At 34.4% G+C, this 26,902-nt stretch overlaps 1 protein-coding gene across 1 annotated transcript in view; it reads right to left on the bottom strand.

Annotated features, from left to right (window-relative positions):
• The window catches only part of DNAH8 (dynein axonemal heavy chain 8), a 116,221-nt gene that overhangs the window by 69,496 nt on the left and 19,823 nt on the right, over positions 1–26,902 (bottom strand). Inside the window, exons 17-37 of the mRNA XM_041404276.1 lie at positions 26,244–26,431; positions 25,259–25,339; positions 24,351–24,467; positions 21,654–21,773; positions 20,789–20,918; positions 19,634–19,749; positions 18,594–18,700; positions 17,671–17,685; positions 17,579–17,639; positions 15,887–16,082; positions 14,034–14,224; positions 12,251–12,377; positions 9,053–9,288; positions 7,008–7,112; positions 5,930–6,043; positions 5,322–5,384; positions 4,294–4,394; positions 3,247–3,384; positions 1,791–2,031; positions 575–774; positions 57–210 (exon numbers count right to left, since the gene is read on the bottom strand). Of these exons, the coding sequence (XP_041260210.1) occupies positions 57–210; positions 575–774; positions 1,791–2,031; positions 3,247–3,384; positions 4,294–4,394; positions 5,322–5,384; positions 5,930–6,043; positions 7,008–7,112; positions 9,053–9,288; positions 12,251–12,377; positions 14,034–14,224; positions 15,887–16,082; positions 17,579–17,639; positions 17,671–17,685; positions 18,594–18,700; positions 19,634–19,749; positions 20,789–20,918; positions 21,654–21,773; positions 24,351–24,467; positions 25,259–25,339; positions 26,244–26,431 (2,801 nt within the window). The remainder of the gene's footprint in view (positions 1–56; positions 211–574; positions 775–1,790; positions 2,032–3,246; positions 3,385–4,293; positions 4,395–5,321; positions 5,385–5,929; positions 6,044–7,007; positions 7,113–9,052; positions 9,289–12,250; positions 12,378–14,033; positions 14,225–15,886; positions 16,083–17,578; positions 17,640–17,670; positions 17,686–18,593; positions 18,701–19,633; positions 19,750–20,788; positions 20,919–21,653; positions 21,774–24,350; positions 24,468–25,258; positions 25,340–26,243; positions 26,432–26,902) is intronic.

Raw genomic sequence — 26,902 nt, 5'->3', positions numbered from 1 at the left:
ATTATTGCACAGAAAGCTTTCAGTATACAATATTAGGCAAGCATTGTAAAGTTTACCTGGGGTAACTCTTTTGCAATATCTCCTGCTACAAAAACAGCTTCAAGATAAATCCAGAGGTTCTGCACAACCAGCCATTCTTCAATTATATGTGAAGAGTTGCTTAGTTTAGAAACCCAGTTCTGAATTTGCTTTTTAAATGCCGTATTGTATCTATAAGTGGAGAGGAGTATAAACTATTTAATTCTAAATAAAGCTATTATAAAATAAATACTTACAATGGTGAAAAATCCCCAAACCCATAACAAACTAGCTCTTGTTTCACTTAGAACAAGAACAACATTATAGAAAGATTTTAGCAGCTTGGTTACATTCAAGTATACTGAGATGGACATTGTCTTAATTGAATATTTATTGAAGTCTTTCTCATATGGAGGTTTTTCATTAGGCCTTGTAATATTTTGTTTCATTAAAAAAAAACATTTAATTCAAATTTACTGTTAATTTAGCTCAATAATAGTATTGTTACTATTGCAGTGTATTTCTGAAAATGCCATACATGAACAATGCCAAGTACCTATTGGACAGTAGAGAATCCAGAATCATTAAACTGTCCTCCATCAATATCATAATTTCTGCTGATTCAATTCCCTTTAATAGTAACTCTCCTCTTGCTTTGAACTGTGAAAAGCTCAGATTTTGGGCTCCCCAGATTTCAGCCACTTGATGCAGTTTGGCTTCTATATCCTTTTCCTTCATAGCAGATATGCATATATCCTGCAAAGAAAGAACCCCTTTTTAGGCTCTCCAGTCTTGTGAAATGAATTTCCTAATACTGCACATCCAATCATAGAATATTAAAAAATGCAAATATCATACTATGAATGTTACTCACTCAAATTACTTGTATGGATACCTGAAAAAATCACTTATGGAAATGGATGGATATGTATTTTCTGTGGCTTCACATTTTGTTATTTCTGTGTAAACAAGATTTTTGGATCATAACTTTTGCAAGGCTGAGGAGGGGTAGTGATTAGACTCGTCACCAGATGAACTCTGACTCTTACCACATTTCAGTTTATAGAATCACAAAATCTAAGAATAGTTTAAGTTGGAAAGGTCAAGTCCAACAATCTATTCAAATCAGAGCTTAATTAAAAATTAACCAGATCACCTTGGAATGCTTCCATATAAATCAAGTATAGATATAATAAGTTTTTGCATACGTATTTACCATATGAAAAATGGAAACTCCACTGAGTTTTCACAAGTTAGAGGGTGGTAGTTTTCTTTTGGTTTTGTCTTTTTTTTTGAAGCTGTGTGCTTCAAAAGAAGGCAGAATAATCAAAAGATTACTTCTAATAATCTAGAAAATGTTGTAATATTAGATATTCTTAAGCATGAAGTCCTCATTTAAATTTCTGATTTACCTACAAAACTATAAAGCAACAACAGAGGTAAAATTTGGGTGACCATGACCATTTAAAGTTTTGTTTGAGGATTTTTTTCTGCTTAAAAAGAGATAAGAAAATCATAAAAAATAATGGGAGGAGGAAGAGATTATCTAAAAACAAGGGTCTAGAGATTCCAGCTGCTACCTCTACATTTGCTCACATTGATAAGAGCTTCTAAATAAAACACAGATTGTTTTAAACCAGTGTGGTCTGATTGAGAGTCAAAGAATGTAATGAGGTAATTATTTTAAAAGAGAGTAACCGTTTTGTAAGCAATCACATTATTTTTGCTGACAATAGAAAAGGAACAGGGAGGGGAAAGACATATGTACCTACCTCAATATCTTCTTTATTTTGAAGAATTGGTGCTTCCATGATGTTTCGAAGGCAAAAGGTCTCAGATTCTACATCAAAAGGATGCCCTGTTGTTTCAGAAATACGATCCCAGTGTCTTTGCTTCATTGCTTTGTCAGACATCATTTCCAGCAAAGAACAACACTCGATAAAATCCTCAATTCTTTTCTTGAGATCTGAAAATGCTTGCCAGTGGTGGAGACCTTTAGGTAGTCTACGGCACCTGCAGTTAAATTAAAGTGATACAGTAGTAAATGTCCCTTCTGTCAAAAATAGAATTGTTCAATCAAGAGTTCAAACAAGGAGATATGAAGTGGGTTGTATTAAGGTCAACATTTCCTATGTTAGCTAGCCTATCTGTTTAGGAAAAACTAATACAAATGCCCTACTTAAAATCACAATATTTAATAGTGTCAAACACTGATATTTTCCCTGAAAATAAAGGAAATAAAAAATACTGTAGTTTCTGTTAAAACATAGTTATCTCCTGCTTATCATCAGAAACTCTTTATTGGAAAAGAAAAAAAAAAAACAAAGAAAAATATTAGTTAAATTAGTTACATTTCACATATTAAATCATTGTACAAATATAACATTTACTTCAATTCAATAGACAAGGCACTTACACACCAATTTGGAGAAAGACATGAAAATGAGATAAACATGACTGCCTTCTCCACTTTTGGTTAATAGTTCTGAAACCATTCACTAATGAAAACTACATATTTCTAGTGTGGAAAAAAGCCTGAGAACAGTTAAATAAATATCTACCTCTTTGACCACACTTTTAAAGAGCCAACACACCAAGAACCTACCACAGGAATACCCTACTGCACATGGTAAAGTATATCCTTATGAGGAAAAACAATAAATCTTTGGTTTTACATCCATGAACACATATTTCTCTACCTCCCACTCATATGATTTCATATTCTCAGTAATCAGGAACAATACAGCAGCATGTGTGTGGCTTAGAGCTATGTCAGTGCTGGGTGGTTGTCAGTATGTTCGTGTTGGCTAGGTCCCCGCTTGATGTCAAACTGGATGTTCAACATCTGCCTGCCTTTCTCTGAGGGAGAAAGAATTTTGTGCCCATTATTCTTGGATGCAAAACTTAAAATCAATGGGCTAATCATCCCAGCTGAAGAACTTGACTTTTACAAATAAAATTTCAGTCCTCCTAACCTTTGGGCTGGTTTAGCTAATGAGATCAGCACTTCGACAGATCGCATGCCCTTCAGTTATCAAAGCTACAGGAAAAAGGCTGCTTAACTAGAAGTATGGTGTTAATTCATTCCTTCTTGAATAATCTTACTCTTTACAACAAACCTTATTCATGTTTTTTGATAAGGTTTTGATAAATATATAAATGGCTTTGCTGAACTCACCTAAATCTTAATGCACTTAACATCTGTTACTATTCATACGTTAAACATACCTGGTTTGATAATCCATAAGTTCATTAGTGATTTTTTCAATATCTATCTCTGTCCAAAGTATGTCATAGTAACCATCAATAGTGCTTATTACAGTATCATATAATCCATACAATTTCTGAAGCAAGCCTATCTCCTTCCTGGAAAAAAAGAAGCAATTATGCCAATAATTTCAATCCACTCTCTGGATACCACACAGTATTTAAATATATGATATAAGAAATAATAATACAAAAAATAGGGGTAGACAATTAGAGTATGTTTTTTAATGTAGAAAAGAATACTTCATCAAAAAGAATCCACAAAAAAGGGCAGATACTTTGTGCTAAGGACCTAACATCCACACTAAATATATCTGGAGGAAGTTTTGCTTTTTCCTGGTTCTCCAAAACCCCCGTTAGTCCAAAAGAAACATAGGTCATCTGCCCTGAGCTGGCTCTGCAGGGCAAAGCAGAGCATGGCAGGTAGAAAAAACCTGTCAATTACTTAGATGCACTCACTGAATCTGAACTGAAACTCTGATCTAAAACCAGACAGAAACAGTGAGATCCTCCTCTGGTATGAATCATCATCAAACTATTGAAATGACTGGAGCAAAAACTTTAGAATCTGATCATCATTTGTACATCTGCTCAAATAATTCAGACTTTTATAAAAGCTGTAGTTAAATTTTTCTTCTATCACACTAGAATTATCTCTCCTTATATTTTCTTCCTCACTTTCTACCATATCTTAATATATAAATTTTTTTTTTTACTTCTATTTAAGTCTAGAACAGGGCATATTGCTGCATTATATAGTATTTATACGCAGTAAAATAATGTGGTATCATTCTGTTACAATAATAAATAATTCATTTTTTCAAAATTAACAAATTCAACATTAACAAATTAGAATAAACAAATTCATTAGAACAGAAAAAAAAACTTATTTATTTATTCAAGGCAATGGAAAACTTGCATATTGCAATATTTCTGCCTTTGGTGTAAGTCAAAGACTTTCTAACATACTTAATAATATCCTTAAGGCAATGATATTTCCACAGTTACCTGACTTTATGCAAAATGTCATACTCTGTGACAGGCAATCCAAACAACCGTTCACCAGACGAGTATGTGATAAACTTTCTCCACAGCTCCTCAAAGTTAGCCTGATTAGGTTGTGTTTCATACAGACCAAATGAAAATACAAGTTTATTAATTTTAACTTTAAATTATCTAAAATACAATCATTGAACTGTTTCAAACTTCTACTAAGTCTATTAGAAGTATATGCAAAATATCTGAAAATATTTTTGATCTAAACAAATATCTAGCTTGAAGAAAAACACCAGAGTGCCAAATAACACAAATACTTTTAAAGTCTAACTGCTGTCCAAAAGAATATGATCACCACAGAAAAATGGAAAGAAGAATGATTTTCGCAACTAGTATCCAAAAGTACAGGGCATTCTCTTGGGAAAATAAGAAACACAGCAAATATAACCAGAGTCATTCAATTTTCAGTACATATTAGATGCATTAGAAGTGTTAAGCACCTTCTCTTACTCACTCATTTCTTTTCACAGACTCAAAATTTACTTTATACAATCTATACAATATTTTAGACTGACAAAAGTACTGTTCAAGTTACTATAACTTGCAGAAAAAAAGAATTAAAACTAGAGAAAATACTGCTCCTGGACCTATGAATTAAGGTTCATAACAAGTTGAAAGACAGCTATCTAATGAAAAATGTGATCTTTAAAAGATTACAAAATTGGCTCATGACAGCTTTGTAACCTGGCTTATTTTCAGCCATTATCAAGGTGTCATAATTGACTCTTTCCTATTTTACTGCTTTTATTACTTCAAATTGACAATTTCTCCTCACAAAATATGAAGAGTGAAGAAAGGTTACAGATCAGTCAATCAATCAATCCTTCCACATTAAGGAAAACATTGTGTGAGACAAACTACAGGTAACATAATATTATAAGTAACATCCAAATTATAATTTGGAAACAAGAGCAAATTTAATTAATTATCAAGAGCAAATTTAATTAATTAGTTGCAAATTCAACAGTTTACTTTCTCACCTGAAAGATCTGCAGCCTCTTACTGGCTTCCTGAGGTGGAATGTTTGGAACCATAGGCCCTTCCTATCAAATAAACAATTAACAAAAATGGAATATTAATTCTCAAAGTGACTGAAAGCCACTCTATATTTACAGACCATTACAGAATACACATTTTTATTAGTCAAATTCCAGTCAAGTCATGTAGCTTGGTAATTCAATACTTACAGTGGTAAATCTAAGAAAACGTAACTTCTATGGAATTGAAAAACCCTTACCTTAATTGAACTTAATAAGATTAGGCTCTAACTTTTCATACTTCCTTATTTTGCTGAAAATAACAAAACCAGGACAGTGGTCCTTTTTAATGCTGATGTGTGAACAAAGATGCCACAACATGTACTACTATTTCTAAATTAATTTGTAATTTATAATCACAATTCCATTACAAGATGCATCACAAGTACTTCTTTTCTTTCTTTATAGAGTTGTGCGCATTTCTTCATACTGAAAAGTTTGACCTACAGTGATGACTGCTTAGCAACCATGGCATCCAACATCAGTAGCTGAGCAGAATAAAATTCTGGCACCTAAATCCTGCAAACCAAAATAGTACTAAATTCATTTACCGTTTCATATGCTGTTTCAAAGCATGACACATCCTCCCGAAAAACTGAAACTGCTTCTAGCAACTCACTCTTGAACTTCGGCTGAACTTCAACCAACTCATCTTGAACTACAATCTGACATAAAAAAAGATTAAAAGAAAAGTTATTTCTGTAAGAATCAGTAACAGATATTTGAGTTAGATATAAATCAAAATTATGAATAAAATGTCTCAATTTTTTGAACAAAAGTAGATTATTTGAAGCTAAATACATTTTTTCCCCTTTATGGTGCTATATTCAATTTTTGAGAGGAAAGGTGAGAGATAAACCAAACCACCTCAACCAAAAACCATAAAAAAATCTTGCATTGGCCTTTAAAGGAATGTATTTCTTTACAAGGAGGTGGTGGAACAAGATCCTATTCTCTTCCTTTCCTCCCTCCATAAAACCTCAAACTCCAGACTAATAGAGTCATCTTCCTCACATAGAGCTCCGCCTTCTCTTTAACAAACTTCTTTTTCTTTGATCAAAATTTTGAAAGAAATAACCAAGAGCTGCACAAAAATGTAAAATGTACTCTTGAGTCCATTCCTGAGTGATTAACCTATGGAAGAGGAAGTAACTTAATAGATGCAACAAAATATCTACATATTTCCATCTATATGCCTTCATTACATAAAATACTCAGTAAACAGTTTTTGAGGCATAAGACTGTCCTAAATCATAAAGCTGAATGTACAATCTCTGCTTAGGGGTAAGGGCACTGGCAGAGTATGCAATTCTTAGAAAAATGTAACTTAAAGGTAATAAACTCCCTGATCAGACAAGAATGATGCAAAAACTGGAAATGAGAGAGAGCAGAAACAGCATTTTCTTGCAGGTTTTATACATATATCTAAAAGCTACAATATCAAAGCTATCTACAAAAATAAAATTAGACAATGAACCTACTAATAGTAGATTAAGACACTACTGCACAACTGATGTCAAGAGTGAGAACTCAGAGAGGATGGACAATCAGTCTCACACTCTCATTTATGACCTGAAGAAATTAAAATGTTTTCCACAAATGGAAAATAACATAATTTCATGTACTTACAGCTTGGGCTTTTAATTTTTTATAAATATATCTCATTGAATCAACACCATCTGATTCCTCCTTCGTAATTTCCACATTATATGTATTCAAAATGGCATAGGCTTCCTAGATGAAAAAAAAAAATTTAACTTAGGAATGTATTATAAGTTCATTTGAGGAAACACAGACCAAATTTGTAAGAAACATTTCAAAGAAAATCTGTTCTTATATTTTAGGCATAACTGTTTTGGTTTGGTTTTTTTCTAATAAGGATGAGGAATGAAGAACTAGGCAACAATATCAAAAACTATTTCTTCAAAGATGGCTTGGATGAAATACTAGGAGAACATATACAAACACCATAGATTTAGTATCAGAAAATATAAAATTTTATCATGTCTATGGTATTTTATTCCACTTATCTACAATCCACCTGAATGCAGAATTTGGTGAATTTTCCCTAACTCTGAATAACTGTGCACACTAAGTTACACATCTATAATTATTTTGCCATATTGTCTATAAAACCTTTTTTGCTAAGTTTGCCAAACTGTCAAATATATGAACATGCATCTGTAATGGAATGAACCTTTCTCATTGTTTTTTCTCATCTGCAATTTTTTTGCTTACCTTCTGCTTTATGATCTTCCTCCTACACAAACTGCATTATTTAAAAATAAGTTCATTTTCATATTTTATTCATCATTTGCCAGACTCACTCCAGTATGTCCATGTCTGTCTTGTAATGGGAAGCCCAGCACTGGACACAGCACTCCAGATAAATCTCATATCGCAGAGCAGAGGGAATCATGTCCCTCAACCTGCTGGCAATACAACCTGTAGAAGGCCCAGGAGACCCTTAAACCCCTTTGTTGCAAGGGCACTTTTCTGGCTTATGTTCACTTTGCTGTACTTTCAAAAAGGAACTTAATTCTTTTACTGCAAAGCTGATTTTTACCCAGCCTGCACTGGTGTCTAGGGTTATTCATCTCTTCGAGAAAAAGGATCTAAGGGTGACTTGTTAACATGACTAGCCCTACTGACATTGACAGAACCCATTACATTAATCTGGAAAGGAAAAAATGTTCACAAGATATGAGAAATTTAAGTAGTTTGGGAAAGATCATTATCTTAAATATTCATCTTAAAGTGGCAGAAGCACGATAATAATAATAAACAACAAAATGTTAATACTTCATCTTTTAATACCTTTTATTTATTTACAAAGTTTGCATTATTTCCTACACATGTAAAACCTAGCAAGGAGACAGTGATGAACTCAGTTCCTCTTGCTTGCTTTATTTAACAGCTATGAGTATGATTGTCATATCCCGAAGACAGACTAAGAACATTAAGTAGATGTGAATCTTACTTTAAACGTTTAAATTATTGTTCATTTTCTTCTATTTGGTGTAAGGCTAAGACTTTCTAACATACTTGATACACACTTAAGAAGGCAGCTGTATTTCCACAGTTTACCTCTACATAATTTAATTAATTATTTGTTCTATTAAGCTGACGGTTTCAGAGAGTGATAGTAAATACCAAATACTTAAAATGATCTCGCTTTAGCTCCTTTCAGCTTCTTTCTTATAGAAAAAAATAAAAGAATGTTGCCAGTTTTTGACAGTGTACTGTGATGTGTGGTTTCATGAATATTCTCTATATTTCAAGGGGTTAGATGATCAAGATGTTTGTTTACACACACAGAAAAAGTAAGAGGATTAAGGCTAATGAAAAGCAAAAGGGAGCATAGTGTTCCATTGTCTTGTGTTCTCATCTTCTTATTTCTGCATGTTGTCTCCTAGATTGTTTCTATATTATAATTTCAGAAAGAAATTTTTTCTGTTTTGTATCAATACAGAATCTATTAAATTATCTGATTCATAATTTGTAATATAAAAAACAAAAAATAATATTTTGTTTCCCATCTTCGGCCTAGTTTCTTCAAGACAGTGAACTTGTTAGAGTTCCAAGTTTATCTTATCCTGTGACATTATTATATATATTATTATTAATAATAACAATAACATTTTTACAGTATAACAAATTAAAAGTCATCTTACTTCAATAGGTCCCATAGAGATGTCTATATCTGATCTCTTTTCTTGAATGGTAGCTAAAGCTTCCATTGCTAATCTGACATCATCTAAATCAACCAGAGGTCGAGCCAATTTGTTTAGGTAATCATTCATGAATGACACAATGTCTAGCAATTTTGCTTTATATTCCTCATTTAAGTAACGACAGAGGACCATCTTCCAGGAATTGGCTTCAGTTGTTAAAGCTTTTTTCAGTGGTCCTGGTTTTAAAAAACAATAAAATAAAAGACAATTACTGAATTCATATCTTCATTTTTTTCTTTAAAAAGCCCACATCACCACATATGGTTCTTTATCAGCAATTACAAAAGAGCAGATAAGGAATTCCATTACAGCATTTTAAAACTTTCAAAACAATTTAAACAATTTCAACTATAATTAAATAGATTTCTGTTAATTTATTGTATATTATGGTATCTGTAAAACATATTGGTAAGCTTACCTACTGGAGCACATAGAGAAGATGAATAAATAAAAAAAATCTACTTATTAATGTGGATTTTCAGAGAATAGCTTTGACATACATTAACCAAATGTATTAAGATGAGTGATATTTAAATGCTTTATACCCAATGAGGAAATGGCATCTTGGGATTTCAAAACTGGGACTTGGAATAGTTCACAGCTAAAACTGTAAGGTGACACATCATGTTATATGCACTTAATATATAATCACAAACCAACACTGAAGAGACAGAAGAGTCAAGAATTCAAATTTATTTCAGAAAAAATTAGCATTTTATTAGGCAGCATTTTGTACTCTAGTAAAAGAAAGCAAAATATACTAACAGCATAAAACACTTCTGCTCACAAAACAAATTTTGCAGCAGATATAGATTCTCCTTTAATAATGTGACATTTAACATGAAAGAAATTATTTGTGAAGCCCAGGGATAAGTCAAGAAAATTACCACACCCTTAAAGAAGTTAAAATCTGTAAATCACAAGAAAGCAGTTCCCAAACCTAAACTGAGTCCAAGAAACCAGATAATAAAAGACATTTAATATCTTTGCTCTGTAACCTAGAGGACTTGGGTCCCTTTGATGCAGTGGTCACGCACAACCATAAACAAAATCCATATTCTTTTGGATACACTCTTTCTTCCTACTCTTCCTACACAATAATAGATAGAGTTTTCCAGAGTGGTCTCATTAAGAAGAAACTACATCCAGAAACTGGATGAGAATGTGCAGTCAGCAGTCTGACATTTTTGCTTGTTCACTGAAAGAAATGGGGTTAAGACATCACCAAGATCCTGAAATGAATTCCAGTCTTCAAAGCAGACATCTTCTGCTTCTCTGATGTGCAAGACAAATTTTACATTTTACTTCTTAATCTAATCAAACTAATCTGTCAGAAGAAGAAGGTGGCTCATCAGACAGGCAGCCACACTGATATTTGCAGCAGGACACATTTTCTACTTGTCACTAGGTACCAACCATATAGTTGGTCAAGAGAAGATGTATTAGCCTTGTAATAACCTGTGAGGTGAAAGGGATAAGTGCCACTGGAATCCTTAGCACAATCAGCTGTGGCACAAATGCCATAGAATAAACAGCTTAATTCAGAACATAATGTTCTGAGAGCTAGAGATCTGAACATGGGGATGACTAAGTAGCCATGTCTCCTCCTGAAACAAACACTGAAAGGGAACAACACATTAATACTGTTAAGTGCCAGTCTTCACCAGTACCAAAGAAGGTGTTTCATGATTGATGACCAAATCAGCGTCAATACACATTCATTAACTCTTTGGAAAGCCTCCATAACAACTTCTCATTCATGACAAAACTTAGTGTCCACATTTACAAGCGGAGAAGGTAAGGGGAATGGAGGATTTTTTAATCACAGATTTCTTAAAAGGATCTGAGTGAGCCCTGGCTGACAGTTGTTGAGGTCTCTTCAGTGATTTCTATTAATATTGAAATATGTCTAGATATATTTTAATACATATCTTCATATTTACAAGAATAAACCTGTCTCTCATAGTATCCTTCTGGACAAAGCACACAGCTGGATAAACACATCATGTGATGGGTGAGCAGCTGGCTCACAGGCTGGACACAATGGTTGTAGTGAATGAGGTGACATCAGACTGGGGACCTGGCAATAGTGGGGTTCCACAAGGCTCCATTGTAGACCTTAGACTCTTCAACACCTTCATAAATGACTTGGACATAGAATTGGAAGGAATACTAAGGAAGTTCATAGACTAGGTGGAGCTGTTGACTCACTTGAAGTCAGAGAGGCCCTGCAGAGAGACCTTGAGAAATCAGAGGGCTGGGCAATCACCAACCATGTGTAGTTCAGCAAGGGAAAGTGCTGGATTCTGCACGTGGAATGGGAAACCCTGGATGTAGGGACAGACTGGGGAATGAGATGCTGGAAAGCAGTGGGACAGAAAGGAACCTGGGGCTCCTGGTTGTTAGCAAGCTGAAGATGAGCCAGCAGTGCCCTGGCAGCCAGGAGGGCCAAGCATGTCCTGGGAGCATCAGGCACAGCATCACCAGCCAGGCAAGGGAGGGCATTGTCCAGCTCTGCTCTGCACTGGGGCAGACCCACCTTGAGCCCTGTGAGCAGTTTTGGTCACCACAAAATAAGAAAGATACCAAACTTCTAGAGAACATCCAAAGGAGGTCAGTGAAGATGATAAAAGGCATTGAGGGGAAGCCATATGAGGAGCAGCTGAGGGCACTTGGTCTGTTCAGCCTGGAGAAGGGGAGACAGAGGAGATCCCACTGCAGTTACACCTTCCTTGTGAGGGGAGGAGGAGGGACCGGCACTGATTTCTGTAATACCCAGTGACAGGACCTGAGGGAATGGCTTGATGTTGTGTCAGGGGAGGTTTAGGTTGGATATTAGATTTAGGTTTAAAGAGGTTTATAGGCTAGATATTAAGAAAAGGATCTTCACTCAGAGGATAGTTGGGCTGGAACTGGCACCCCAGGGAAGTGGTCACAGCACCAGTCTGACAGAGTTCAAGAAGGATTTGGACAATACTCTCAAACACATGGTACCATTCTTGGGGATGGTCCCGTGCAGGGTCAGGAGTTGCACTTTAATGATCCTTGTGGGTCCCTTTCAATTATGAATCTTCTGTTATTGTGTGACTATTTTACTCATTATCTTACTGTACATACTAAGATAAGGAAATGTCATACCTGTGTGCAATTCAATTGGACCAAGAAGAATAACAGGTTTTAAATTTGTCATCTCTTGCTCAAACGTATCGTAGTGAACTATTTCTTCTTTAATTTCAGACAGGGAGGGACCAGTAGCAAAAAATTCCTGTGTGTAGTTCAAAACGTCAATCAACAAATGTCCATTTCCATAATTTTGGTAAAATACATTGTAACTGTAATTCAGTAATTACTGAAAATGTATACCATTATTATACTTGGTATTAGTCTTCTGTAGCCTTGCTAACATCATAAAATGAATGTTTATAAATTTCTCTGTCACTAACACTCAACCTTGTTGGGAAATTCCAATTCAACAGAGAAATAGATAACCAAGACATATTAAGGTCCTACTTGTTTTGTGAAAACAGAGATCATATACATGCCCACGCTTACGGAAAGATACCTCATAAGCCAAATTATGTGAGAAACAATCACAAGAAAACACATTTTCTAAGTAGTTGCCTGAGCAGAACTGAAAGGCAGAAATGTTTTGTGATTCTGAAAAGCTGCAATTCAGCAATGCTACTTAAGACCTGTATTGATTACGCTTACACTGCATGGGCAAATAATAAATGCTGAAAGCTTTATCCCACTTCTACTCTTCTGTCCAAGAGTACCCAGAGGCAGTGGAAGAGTTAGCATAGTGGAAAAGGAAGAATGTAGAAATTAAACCTGTGTGTATAAAACTTAACTGCCTTATTATTGAAGGTTTCACTGTAGCAGTAGCCTATTCCTCAATAGTAACTAGATCAAGCTAGTAACATTAATTACATTAGACTTAAGATTTTAATTAGACTAGCAGGAAATTTTCAGCCCTGCTTATGAATTGGTGGGGTTTTAACCCATAAAAACTCATCTTGAATTCTACCATTTCATGGTCACTGCAGCATAAAACTGCCCTTGAGCTTCACCTTCCCCACCCCAAACTCCTCCTTGTTGGTGAGAACAAAGTAGAGTATGGCACCTCTTATCATTGGCTCTTCCATTACTTGGTCAAAGAAGTATCAACACATTCCAGGAACCTCCTGGATTGCTTATGCCCTGCTGTGTTGCTCCTCCAGCAGCTATCAGAGTGGTTGAAGTCCCCATGAGGATCAGGGTTTATGAGTGCAAGGATGCTCCTGTCTGTCTATAGAAAGTCTCATCTGCTCGGATCTCCTGCTCAGGCAGCCTGTAGCACATCTCCACTATAATATCACCTGTCCCTGCTCTCCTTTTGATCCTAACCTGGTTTTCCCTGCCTAGCCTTCGTAAAGAGCCTGTGTCCCTCCATTCCAACACTCCACTCATAAGTGCGATCCTACCAAATCCCTGTGATACCAGTGGCCTTGCAGGTGTGTATCTCCAACTCCTCTTATTTCCCTGTGCTACCTGTGTTTGCATAGAGACATACCTCATATCAAACAGGGTTGGTTTTTTGTGGACAAAAATCCAGAGTTACACAAACAAAATAAAGCAACTACCAGGTTTTCAGTATCTAGAATGGCACAGAAGGACAAAAAGGCAAACCAAAACACAAACATTTATTTTACACAGAAGTAAAATGCTATTACTTCTCCTGTAAGAACGAGGAGGAACAAGGAACCTGGTAATTTGTATTAGCAGATACAGTACCATTCCTACAGAAAGATAAAAGAAGAATTTCAGCTGTAAATGTGTTTTCTACAACTTTTTTTTTTCCTTGAGTTTTCACAATGTTTTCTGATTTCAAAAGATAGGAGTAATGAAGAATAGTCCTGTAAGTGATAATCATTGAACTGACCTGAAATTTAGTATCTTTATCTTCTGTCCACAACACCTTATATTTATCAAACTCTTGCAGAACTTCGCTAACTCCTTCTTTTAGAGAATTCCCAGCAGAAGAGAGGATCACAATTATTTTAGCAATAGCTTCATTTTCTGCAACACCCGAGTAAAAATTTTTTATCTTTCTGACAACATCATCACCTCCTTCTGTAAAATAAAATTATATATAAATCAATGAATTGTTGACAATCTGATTAGAAATCTCTTCTAAACCTATGCATACCAAATTGAGCAATGATGCTTTTCAGTAAGGCTGAGTATCCTTCTTCAAAGATTTGTCACACTGCTTAATGTGAAGTACCAGCTGCTAGATTATGTCAGGCACTATACAGCTAGAGCAAATTCAGTCTAAAATGAAGGTTCTCAAATGGAAAGAAAATAATCTTCTTCATTCACAAATTTCATTTTCTCAATGAATGAAACGAATGAATGAAATGAATGAATGAAATGAAATTTCATTCGATTTGATTAAAATGTAATTGTAAGCAGAACATCAAAGGCCTCATAAACATTCCACATTATTTAATGATTTTTTTAAAAATTCTTAAAATTAAAGTTTTAAAATTGTACATACTGCTTAAAGCAGTGTAAACTTCTTGAACCCTTTGATTAATTGCTGAGAAAATCAGGGTCAATATAGAAACTGATATTCTTCAGATCTGATGAGCTACTTCTGTCATAACAATCCCTGAGCATTCTGAAGCAGATTTCAGTGAACAAAGAAGAAAAATCCACCCTTCCCACAGCATATATTGTTTAATGAGGGGATTTTGAGGCAGCTTCAAGTTCTCTTTTACTCTGAAGGCCTTTTCTGAGGTCTGCATCCTCGAAACAGTCTCAGATTCATCCATCCTTACCAGAGTACTCCGTAATCTCATTGCTACACTATTAACATATGCCCCCAGGTGTTGCTGGTGTCTAGTTAAAGGTGATGAAAATAGTCATTTGCTGATGCTGTATTTTGACACAGTAGAGGAAAAGACTCTGAGTGTCTGATAAGGACTGGCTCCTACCACCCTGCTTGAAGCCCATTAAAAGAGGTGAGAATCATACAATACACGTCAGTAGAAGAATAAAGTAACAGCTCTGGACTGTCAGAAGAAAAAGCTTTCCAAGATGTTACAGATTTTTCAAAGGAATGATAACAAAGATATAACTGGATATCACTAAGATATAATTGCATATCACTGGGTCAAACAGCTAAGAAAAACTGACAGCAAAAACATATTTAGGCTTTTATGGTGGCTTGCAAAATGTATGGAGAGACACTTGGAAATAATACTAAGAAGTAAACTATTTGACTAAAATGGATGTAGGTCTGTCTCCACTCAAATATTTTTCATTCACATGTAAAAATATTTGAGGTGTTTTTTATCCAGTCTAGGAATACATCTAGCAATTTAAATCTTTCCTGAACTCTGTCTCTTGCTGTATCTCAATATTTCAATGAGTTTTAGTATAAAATCATGGTTTACAGTTTCAGCTATGTCATTATGGCTACATTCCACAATGAGGAGGTAAAAAGATTGATCAACAGTTTACTTTGCCTTAAGTAAAATATTCAGAATGTAGGAATTTTTCAAAGTTTTTTGCTTACTGTTTTTCAGAGTTGTAATAGTTATGTAAGCCTGAAAAGCTGAAAAATACAGCAAATTAAATCAAAATAAACCCACCAAAATTAATGTAAAATAATCCACAGTAGGCTTCTTTGACAAAAAGTGAGCTTATTCACAAACATTTAAATATGGCATAGTTATTAAAGCAAAAAGTAAAATGAAAAGTAAAACAAAACCTAAAGAAACCACTTACTTTCCCCTTTTTTGGCTTTTTTCCCTTGTGATCCAAAGCCTGCAGAAGCTGCTTGCTGTGTACCTGGTTCTGTTTTTAAAATAGATTTTTGCAAATGCCTCTGTCCCCACTGAGCAACTCCTCGATTTACTTCCAGTGTTAAATTAATCATGCGATTGATGGCATGCTGTATATCATCTAAACTGGGAACAATTACCTATTTAAAACAGTTGAAAAATTGTTGAAATAAATGCAACTGATTGTCATTTTTGAGACCTCAGCTTTATTCCACCCATAGTGAATTGCAGAGTTTACCCCAGAAGAGAAGCTGCAAAATACAACTTTACCAGGTTGTCTGGCTCAGAATTGCTTCTAAAGAGATGAAACAACTGTGGTGATCTACCATCTAATCATGCACTCACACTGTGGGTGAAAAGGCAACCAAGTATATAAGCAGATAGATTTATTGGCTTTTTTACAGCTATTAAAAAAACTCTTACAACATTTTAAGCACCATTTTTATAATAACTTTTATATAATGTGTGGGAATACATTACAAACCTTGTTTTTTACACTCTAGAATAACAAAGCATTAGAAATCGCACACTATGGTGCAACCACCACTTCCCACCCTTCTCGGGCCTTATGTATGACCAGCCATATACATAAAAGCAAGGCTCTTGCAAACTCTTATTAGAGTTTAGCACTAGCAAAGTGGTATTTTCCCCAGAATTACTTGATTACTGCCCTGGATCAGCCAAGCATTTGAGGACTGGAAAGAGAGATGTACCTACTTTGTAGTGGGTGGAGCTTGGTACTTTATGCTTCTACAAGTATCAACAAGGTAAACGTTCTACACTCTGACAGAACTTACAGATCATGTGTACACACACACACACACACAGTGTGAATATATAACAGAATGGTGATACGAACACTAGTTCAATGTCAAAGGAATATAATCTAAGAACATTTTTTATTGTAATTTCAGTATAAACCCATCAATCCCTATAAGACATTTGAGAAATTTTGTAACTTGCTCTCATAAAATATAAAATACATATTGCTGACACATAGTGATCTTACTCTACAAAAGAAAACAACTAGTGCTTTACTTCTTTGCAATTGAGCTGCCTTTTTTTCCCTGTACACAGAAATCCACAACTCCTTTTTCTGGTTTTGAATCTTCTATTTTTGTTCAGTGTTCCTCATTCTGGCCATCTAACTTCCCATTGAGGTGACTGAAGTCAAACTGAGCAAAGATAATGGTCATTATTGAAATTCAACAAACGGATTTAGATTACACAAGTAAGAATTGAATAAGAATAAGAATAAGAATAAGAATAAGAATAAGAATAAGAATAAGAATAAGAATAAAGCAAGATGTAGAACCTACTCCAGTAATGCAACTAGTATCTGTGAGAACTGTAATCATTCTGCAAAGAACACAGAAGAATGGATTGCAATGTAATTGCTAAACCACAGAAGGTTAAAAAGCAAGGTTCTGCAAGCACTACTGAGACAGATGCCAGAGCACTGGAACTGTAAGCACATTTCATCAGTGCTCTCAGCACACCGAAAGATATGAGCCACTGCTCTCCTTTGGAGCAGATGCTGGTTCAGTGGAAGTGTGCCCACACCCTGCACTTGGACAAATGCATAGATAACTCTAAGACAATCTATCTTACCTTACCTATATAAAATAAAACTTACCAGATTGGGAATATCAAGGTGCACTTCTGCTTTTAGAAAAGGAGTGACATCCTGAGATTTGCTGTAAAATTATTTTCACATATATCATAAACACTTTACCATAAAACCTCCTCAGTTTATCTGAGAAATATAATTTTGAGCTACATTTTCTGACCAAAGCCACATAGAGAATTTTCACATGAAATTATGTACTATTTCCAAAACTTACAGAAGTTTATTGTTGAAAGGATAAAGAAAATAGCTAGAGCTCCACCATTCTGATAAAGGCTCCCTTGGATCCAGCCATTGCTTTTAGAATTTTTTATCCAGAATATTTTCTGATTCTGGATTTTAAACTCTCAGGTTCAGAATGATGAACTCTGCTAGTGCTTTGAATAGGGCATAAGAAGGTCTCACTGATCATTAAATGCAACAAGCTATCAAGAGCAAAAGTTGTCCCACTATATTTTAGGTAAGCATTCAACAGAATGGAAAAAAAGATTCAAAGATGACAAGCTAGTGCAAAATTATAAACACATGGTGTTAACCTACTCAAAACTGAAATTAAAACCTAACAACATGGAGCAAAGTAAAATTTTAAATGCTGTGGTATATTAACCAAATAAAGGAGGATTCAACAATATGAAACAGTAGACAAATATGAAGGAAACAACCAAAAAAAAATCCTATTGACTTTGATAAGGATTTCAATACATTTTTTACGAAAAATGTCCTTAGAGGGAAAAAAAAGCAACTCAGACTTTAACAAACATTAATGACAAAACATCATAAACTTCATTTGCTTGAAAGAAATTCTCTTAATAGAATTCTAAGGAGGCTTTTCAATATATATACAATATATATATACAATATATATTGAAACAATTCTGTCTCTGAATTGTATGCCTGTTTGAACAGAGAAGAATCTATAGAAATCATACTGAATGTAGGAGAGTGATTTTGTATGGATCTTGCCATTATCATGAAGAATTCATACAGTGCATACTATTGAGGGAATCCTTCATTTGCAACTTACATTGGAACACTCATTCTTCTTTTAATACGATCCAAAGACAGTCGGGTTGCTTTCTGGAGACTGACTAGCAGCCGGCGACTGAAATAGGCAAGTAAGTCTTTACAGTTCTGTAATAAATAAACCATACATTATTTAGCATCATGTTCACATAGGAACCTGAAAATTATTGCAAAAACATTGTAAGTCAAACCTAATAGATTTTGTCAGAAGGAATTTATGATGTAAGCTATAAGAAAAACACAAAGTGAGAAGTTGGGGAGTTCTAAGTAAGTAAATAAGTAAAAGCTGCATGGGAAAAAGAATACAGTATGTGAAGAAACAACTTGTCTTATTCAGATACAGAATACTGAAATCTGTTTGAAATACGCTCCTTCAGAAAAGCTCTCATATTAAAAAAAGAACAAACAGAAAACCAAGCCACAAAACTAAACCATGAATTATCCAAGAATATTGGTGCACATATACCCATTTATGAATAAGAGACAAATACAGTAAAATGCAACTGGATTAAGAATATGAAAATATGGCAACATGAAATGATCCTATTTTGAAAAATTGCAACATTGTAGCATTATTGTATTTGTACTTCCACATTTGACAGTCCTTGTTCTTTACTTCTACTTTCTTTCTCTGCTGAACATGAAGAAATTGCATTCTTCATGGGAAAAGTACAATGACAATCTTTGTTGATGAAGTTGGAAGAGAAAGATAGAAAGGATGAAAGATCCTGTCTACCCAAGAAGGAAAGTCTGTGTTATGGCTTAGTCACATTATTGTCTCCAATTTTTACACTTACCACTTGTGTCAAGAATTTTTTTTAAAAAAGGTGATAATTGGAATAACATGCAATATACTTGTGAAGCTAAAATCCATCTTAAATGCACTTTTTAGGTAAGCTATTTCATCATTTGTACATTACATTTGACACTGTCCATGTGACGTCTTTCTGTAACATAGATATGCAGCTACCAAAACTCAAGATCCTGTTTAGTAATCCAATTGGCCTAAAAATTATTTCTTTATTTTCCTACATAATTTACCTTTTTAAACTCTTCTTCTTTATCACTGCTCTTGCTATCTTCACTTTGAGATCCTTCAGCAGGAGGTTTTTCTTTCTCCTTTTCTTTACCTTCAAATGCTATACGTTTTTCTTTTCCTGCAAATTAAAAAAAATTAGAAAGTTATTACTATACAAATATTCTGCTTTAAGGCATGCTGTCCCCTCATTAGAGGCAAACCAATATTGACTTTTATTTAGTAATACCTGAATCACCAAAAATTAGTTTTATTTCATTACATTTTTCACACCAAGAATGTGGTTAAGAGTCCAGCTTATAAGCCTTAGCTTAGCAAACATGGTGCACTACCTATCTGTTACTCAAGATGTATAGGCAGACATTCATATATCAGTGAAAATGACCAAAAAATCAAAATAAGCATAAACAATTTAACAAAGGACAGAGAAGTATTTTTGTGTCATCTTTTTCTGCTTGCATCCTATTGAACCACCTGCAGTATTGCCCTGCCTATGCCTCTATAGCTGGAGAAACCTGAACCCAGAAGGAAAAAATCCCATGAAAGAAAAGAACTCCATTAGTGATTAAGCCTCAAAATAAATTTTTCCTTAAAACATTTTTTTCCTCCGAATATAAACTATTTCTCTTGCAACAATATGTGATCTTCTAAAATCTTCGTAAGACACTCCAAAGAAGTGGGAACCAGTCATTCAAGTACCAGCCTTTCACTGTACTAATTTAAACTGACCAGCCAGAAAAGCACATTATTCTACTGCTGCAGGAAAGTGAAAAAAAGAGGGACAGTACCAAATAGCTGACAGAGCTGAGAAGAGAGGAGCACTGGATTTCACTTACAGATGGGGAGATGTGACATGGGAGAGTTATGATGAGTGACTGATAGAAATGAAACTTGAATATTCTTCCTCTAGAGCAAATACTTTGCTGATCTAAACAGAAGGACAGCTTATAACTCTAGAAACCCCACCACAACTGTGTTATCTTTGTACTTCACAAACTAGTGGTTTAGTTTAGCAGTGGTTAAAGAAGTCAGAGCTGTGACACAGATGAAATTGTAGTGTGAGAAAAATTTGTTTAGCAAATTAGATAAAACAGATCAGTTTTGATAAAAACTAGCTAAAGCCTACAGAACTTTTTATTTAAATAAGCAACATTAACTACCTTGTATTTCTGAGGGCTTAACAGATGGAAATTCATAATTCTTTTCAAATAGATCTATTAGATCTTGAACGGCATCTTCAATGTGCATGCTTTTGATGTTCAATAACTCAGAACATTCTTTAGTATAATCCTGTTAAATAAAAATATCAATGCGTTGTCTTAGTTATCACTGATTGTCTTATTACTGTTTCTCTTCATGGAGATTCAAAACATTTCCCTGAATATTGTTTTAATCAGACCAAAACCATTTCAATGAAACATATATATTTATTAGAGTATACCTTTATATTTATAAAAACTTCTGCTATATTATCACTATATTTTTAATGCCTAAAAAAGTCCAGTTTTTAAAATGTAATGGTACTTTTAGGTGCTTAAAAAAATCCTGAATATTGGCTCTGAATCTGAAATTACCCAAATACTGTTCCAACTGTCCTTAATAATTTTATTTATTTGCACTGATTTGATAATTAATACATTTTTAGCCTATTTTGTAATAAGAAAACTTTCAGATTCTCAAATATACTTGTTGGAAAGTACTTTTTGCCTTCTCTTTAAAAACAACAATTTGAAAAAAATAGGCGAGAAGAAGGGCTATATATCTCTGAGGTCCTTCATACACAAAAAATCTCACCAAAGTACAAAGCACTTAAATAAGATTATCTATGATATACTACAGCTTAAGTATCTTAAATACCAAAGAACCAATATAACTTCATATAAAATATTTTAACCAAAATAATTTAATTGCAAATAAAGTTCTGTATTTCCATGTAGAGCATTTTCTAGTTTTATTTTCATTTACTAAGGCATTTTTTCTAACATGCCCTAAAATTCAAGTTGAAATATGTAAAGTTGCACACACCTCATTGTCAGCCAACAGATCCTCTATTTTGATAGTACCATCTACTGGTAAGCTAACTAAAGAAGTTGTTGATATGTCTTTTAATATTGAACCAATCCGCACGTCACTTGTAACAGTTACCTAAAAAGAGAAAACCACATTAATACCATACACTTATCTTTAAAGCATAATGTATTCCATTTTAGAGTGCTCTAACAGGTAAAAAATGTATTGCAGAAAAATAAATGCAAGAATGTTACAGAGTAGAAAATTCTCCAAGTGAATATGTTATGGTAACTTAAGGGTTATTTACAATTACTAGACTCCCAAAGAATCCTGGCTGGTTTAACTGCAGTTTTAGGCAGACAGGCAGCAACAAAAAGTCAGACTCTGGATCATTCCTGTCATGCAAGGTACACTGCTTCTAGATTAAATAAAACAGAGTAATAGAACAAGCTACGTCAATATAATTGGATACTTGTTCATGATCTTACTGGCCACAAGTCTAGCAGTAAGGCAAGTGGGGCGTTTACTGTAAATTGCTTACAGGTTAATCTTCAGTCCTTCACCTTCTTTTAGTCAACACAGTTTTTTGCTGAGTTTTTAATTCTAAATTGAAGCATTATTAGTATACAGTCAACTACATTGAATTGTTTTTCGCCATGGCAGAATCCAAGTAAAAATTACTTCTGTCCATATTTTAATCTTTTGTCTGAAGTAGTCTGCATCTGTGATATTCCATCTTGTTTTTCACAATATACCTCATGCTTCCATTTCACATCACTTTTTTCCTGTTTGACAATAATACCCCATTCACAGAAATCAAAAGTCTAACCAAAGTCAACTTTTTAAAATTTATATGGGAGGGAGAAGTAAAAAAAAAAAAAAAAAAGCAAACCACCTAAATTTACGTAAAAACATGGTTATTTTAGATATACTCAGGCTTACAAAACTGTTAACTTTTTAAAATTTATATGGGTGGGAGAAGTAAAAAAAAAAAAAGCATACCACCTAAATTTATGTAAAAACATGGTTATTTTAGATATACTCAGGCTTACAAAACTGTTCATTTCTGACAAAGAAATATTTTTCCAGCTTTGGGTTTCAGTGGCAAACAGAGCATTGCTCACAATTATGATTTTCTGCCATACATAAAAAGAACTAGATACACTGACCAGTGACTAACAATCTCCTACCAAAGGAGACACTTTACAATTTACAATATTCATAGAAAAGATAATAGTCACACAGTTTAACCATCAAACCAGAAGGGCAATCTGACTGTCAAGCTAAAGTCTTGAGAAAAAACCAAGCCAATACTGGTCCTCAAGCATGTTTAATCATAGAATCATAGTATACCAAGTTGAAAGAAGACTTCAAGGATCATCTGGTCCAACTTTTCTTGGCAAAAGCACAGCCTAGACGAGACAGCACATTGTCCAGCTGACTCTCAAAACTGTCCGACATTGGGGTTTCAGTGGGAGATTATTTCAGTGGCTGACTGTTCTCACTGCAAAAAAATTTCCTCTTGTGTCAAATTGGTAACTCTCCATGAGTAACTTATACCTGTTACCCCCCCCATATTGTCCACGTAAATCATTGTAAAAAGGGAGTCTCCATCTTCTTCGCAGCCAATCTTCAAATATTACACCACGACGATAAGGTGACCCCTAAGCCTTCTTTAATCAAAGTTGAAAAAAAACCATTTCTCTCAACTTTTTGTCATTTTTTCAGGCTTCGCAGTCCTTTGATCATCATTGTGGCCCTTCCCTGAACCTTCTCCAAATGTCTTCTGTATAGCAGGGACGAAAACCGAATACAGTTCCAGGTTTGGCCTCACCAGCACCGAGCAGAGGAGGATGGTTATTTGCATCACTGCTTATTTATGCAACCCAACATCCTGCCGACTTTCTTCGCTGGAGCAGCACACTGTTCACTCACACTGAACTTATTATCCACAAGGATGCCCAGATGACGTAGATCTCAGCCTATGCTGCACTCCTGGATTATGTTTGCCCAGGTGCAAGAACTTACATTTCTCCTTGTTGAATTTTGTAAGGTCCTTGCTAGCTCACTCTTCATGCTTATTCAGGTCTTCCTGTTGGGTGGCTCTCTAGTTTCCCATTTAGCTTGGTGTCATCAGCAAACTTTGTCAGGGTACACTTGATCCAATCATCCAGATTACTTATGTAGATATTAAATATGGAATCAAAAGAGTTCAGAAATTATGTGATGAATACCAAGAGAGTAAAAGAGCACAGAGCAGCATGCAGAGAACTGGGAGGAAAAAACATTATCTCCTTCATTATTTCATGGGCTGCACAAAAAGGACACAATTTCACAACATGCCTGCTATGGAAAGAGTTAATGCTCCAAAGTTCTCCACTCATCAGTTTTTACATAGAAGTATCTTTTGTGCAGCTGCAGTCATGGACAAACACTCAAAGACAGGCATTGACTCTGAAAATCAGAGTGAAAGCCGCAGAATCTGAAGACAAGACGTGAAGACAGAAGGAAAAATCAAATATATGATGGCAATAATAAGAGAATCATTGAGTGTATCCCTATTCCAAGAAAAGGAACCTATTTTAAAAAGCAATAAAATTTGCATGTATGGTACAAAAATAAGCACATATTATGTTTGAATATGAAAAATAGCATCCTTGAAATAATTTCTGTAAGGTATTGGTTTTATTTATATAGTGAGCAAATGCTTACCCTTCTCAAAAGCTGTCTATATACATGCAGAACTTGATCAGCTTCTTGAAAGAAAGTTTCCAGCGTGACAGATGACCAAGTCAACATGGTAAGTCCTTGCCTCAACACAGCTTCCATCTAAGAATAAAGATATAATTTAATAGATTAAAAAAAAAACAAAAACAAAAACAAAAAAACAAAACCACAAGAGAAAACAATTAAAACATGTTCTATTATTATATTCACTAACATTGCTTATAAATCAGAGTGTGCAAGCGAGGTTACATGCTTCCAACAAAAACACCAAAGAAATGTATGCAATAGAAAGGAAGGGGAAGGTAGTGCATACTACAGCCTCAGGTTTTTCGTTTCTCACACTTCTGTCCAACTTTGTAGTTATACAAACTTACACAAACTCTGCAACTTTTTGGTGTGACTACTTACAACTAAAATGGGGAGGGTTACTTAAAACATTCATATACGTACACTTGTAAATGTCTGACAAAACAAAATAGCTTGTGGGACAGACATTCTGTGTCTCCAATAAAACTGTACTTTTAGTGTAGCATAAAATATCACAGTGTAGCATTCTACACCACTGAAGAGACTCAATTTACAAAGTTAATAATTCCCTCTGAGAGAATTTCTGTGTTAAAGCCAGAGATTTGTGGAGACAGATAGACCTCAAAGACCATACTTTTTTGTTCTACGGGTCTTCTATCTCATAAGCACTAAGATTATTTGAGTGTAAAGCACATAATTTGAGAACTGTATGAAGGATCCAAAGAAAAATTTTTAGTCTTAAAGGTCTCAGTAAAATCCATTAAGCTCACAACATGCAGATCCATCTAAATATTTCAGAATAATAAATTATTATTAAGGTATTTTAAGATCTTATGAGGTATATGAGTTCATGCAGCAATACTAACCTTTTGTATTTTTGGTGTCATCAGATTTACAAACACATTTCGTGTTCCTTTACACAAATCTTCATAAGATTGGACAACACCCTGTTGATTATTAGAAAGGGTTGTATCAAGCAGAATATTTAAAGCATTTCTTTACTCAAGAAAACAATCTGTCATACAATCAAATAATCTAAAAAAGATATTGAAAGCTGCACAATGCTGTATTTGCAAACAAATGTAGAATTTTACACAGACATTACATACCAATGAACATAATTTCTGGGATGTAATGAATATGTATCATGCTGTAGAAGGAGGAATGAAAGCCACCTTTGTGTAACACTTCCTTAAGGCATAAAACCAGAAAAAGAATGAACTTTCTCTAGAACTAAAGACAGCTTGATCTTTAGTGACTGTAGCTTGCATTACCCTCTTGAGTATCATATCTTTTAGATGCTTAAGTCAGGTATGAACTCAGTTTTAAAATATCTTCTTCTCTTATGCCATAAGCACACAAACACAGAGAAAAGTCTTGTATGATGCACAAGATACAGGCTCTTGAAATAACTCCATAGCGGAGACTACAATAGGTATAACAAATGTAACTTCTCTTGCAGGTAACCTGCAAAATTCTTCACATTTCTCTGGCTCACCATATATTCCAAACCAGACTAACTCCAATATTTCTTCTCAAAAACTCTAAACCCCTGCATTTTACTGATTTTCAGACTGTGAAAACTATTTGTATAGCTTAAATTATTTAATGACTGAAGTATACTTAATGTGCCATTGGGTATATGAAGTACGTATTCTTATATTTAAGTATCTACCAGCCCACACAGGACTTAGCAGGGGGTTTTCAAATGAGATTTTCTATGTCCACTTGCAAATTTACCTTAAACTACCTCTTACCCAACTTTAATCTTCAGCTATAGAAAAAAATCCATGTTTAAACACATTCAATTTAAATTTTTTTAAACAGCAATCACAATACTTTTCAAGTTACCTCTAACTGCAACTTGTTTGACTTCAATTTATCTTCCATTACTGCTAGTTTGACTGCTTGCTCTGGTACTTCCAGACCCAACTTTATCATACATTTTGTCTCTCGCACAATCTCTAGAATTTGGGGATCAAAATTAACCAGGAACTTCTCAGTTGTAGGATGACGCACAAGTATCGTGGACTGTAAGACTGTAAAGACATTCTAGTATCAGTATCTAAGACAAGCAATTGTTTAAATTCTATAAATTATTATGAAATCCATATTTCTAATGTTACAATATATTGATTAAGTATGTAGGGTTACTTGTGAAATAGCTTCATGCTGTTTTCTGTTTCAAGAAAATACACAACCCACTTCCATCATATTAACTTTCTGCCTTTCTCTTCATAAACTAAACAAACCTCAGATGCAGTCTTATTTGTGTCATAATTTTTCCCAGCCCAAGCTAAAAAAATCATTAAATTAGTTCTCTAAGCACCAGGAAACACAATGCCTGACTATCAAACATTTCTAGGTATTTAGTAATATTTGTCCTTAGTGGGACTGGGGCAACACAAAGTTATGAATTATTATACTGGAAGAAATCCCCCAGAAGTAATTATTAAATAGTACACATAGGGAATTTAAATACCACAGTTATCTGTGTCTTAAATTTGTGT

The sequence above is a fragment of the Onychostruthus taczanowskii genome, unplaced genomic scaffold, assembly GCF_017590055.1.
Source record: "Onychostruthus taczanowskii isolate IOZ18803 unplaced genomic scaffold, ASM1759005v1 scaffold21, whole genome shotgun sequence".
Lineage (NCBI taxonomy): Eukaryota > Metazoa > Chordata > Aves > Passeriformes > Passeridae > Onychostruthus > Onychostruthus taczanowskii.
This window is presented reverse-complemented; position numbering and strand designations above follow the sequence as displayed.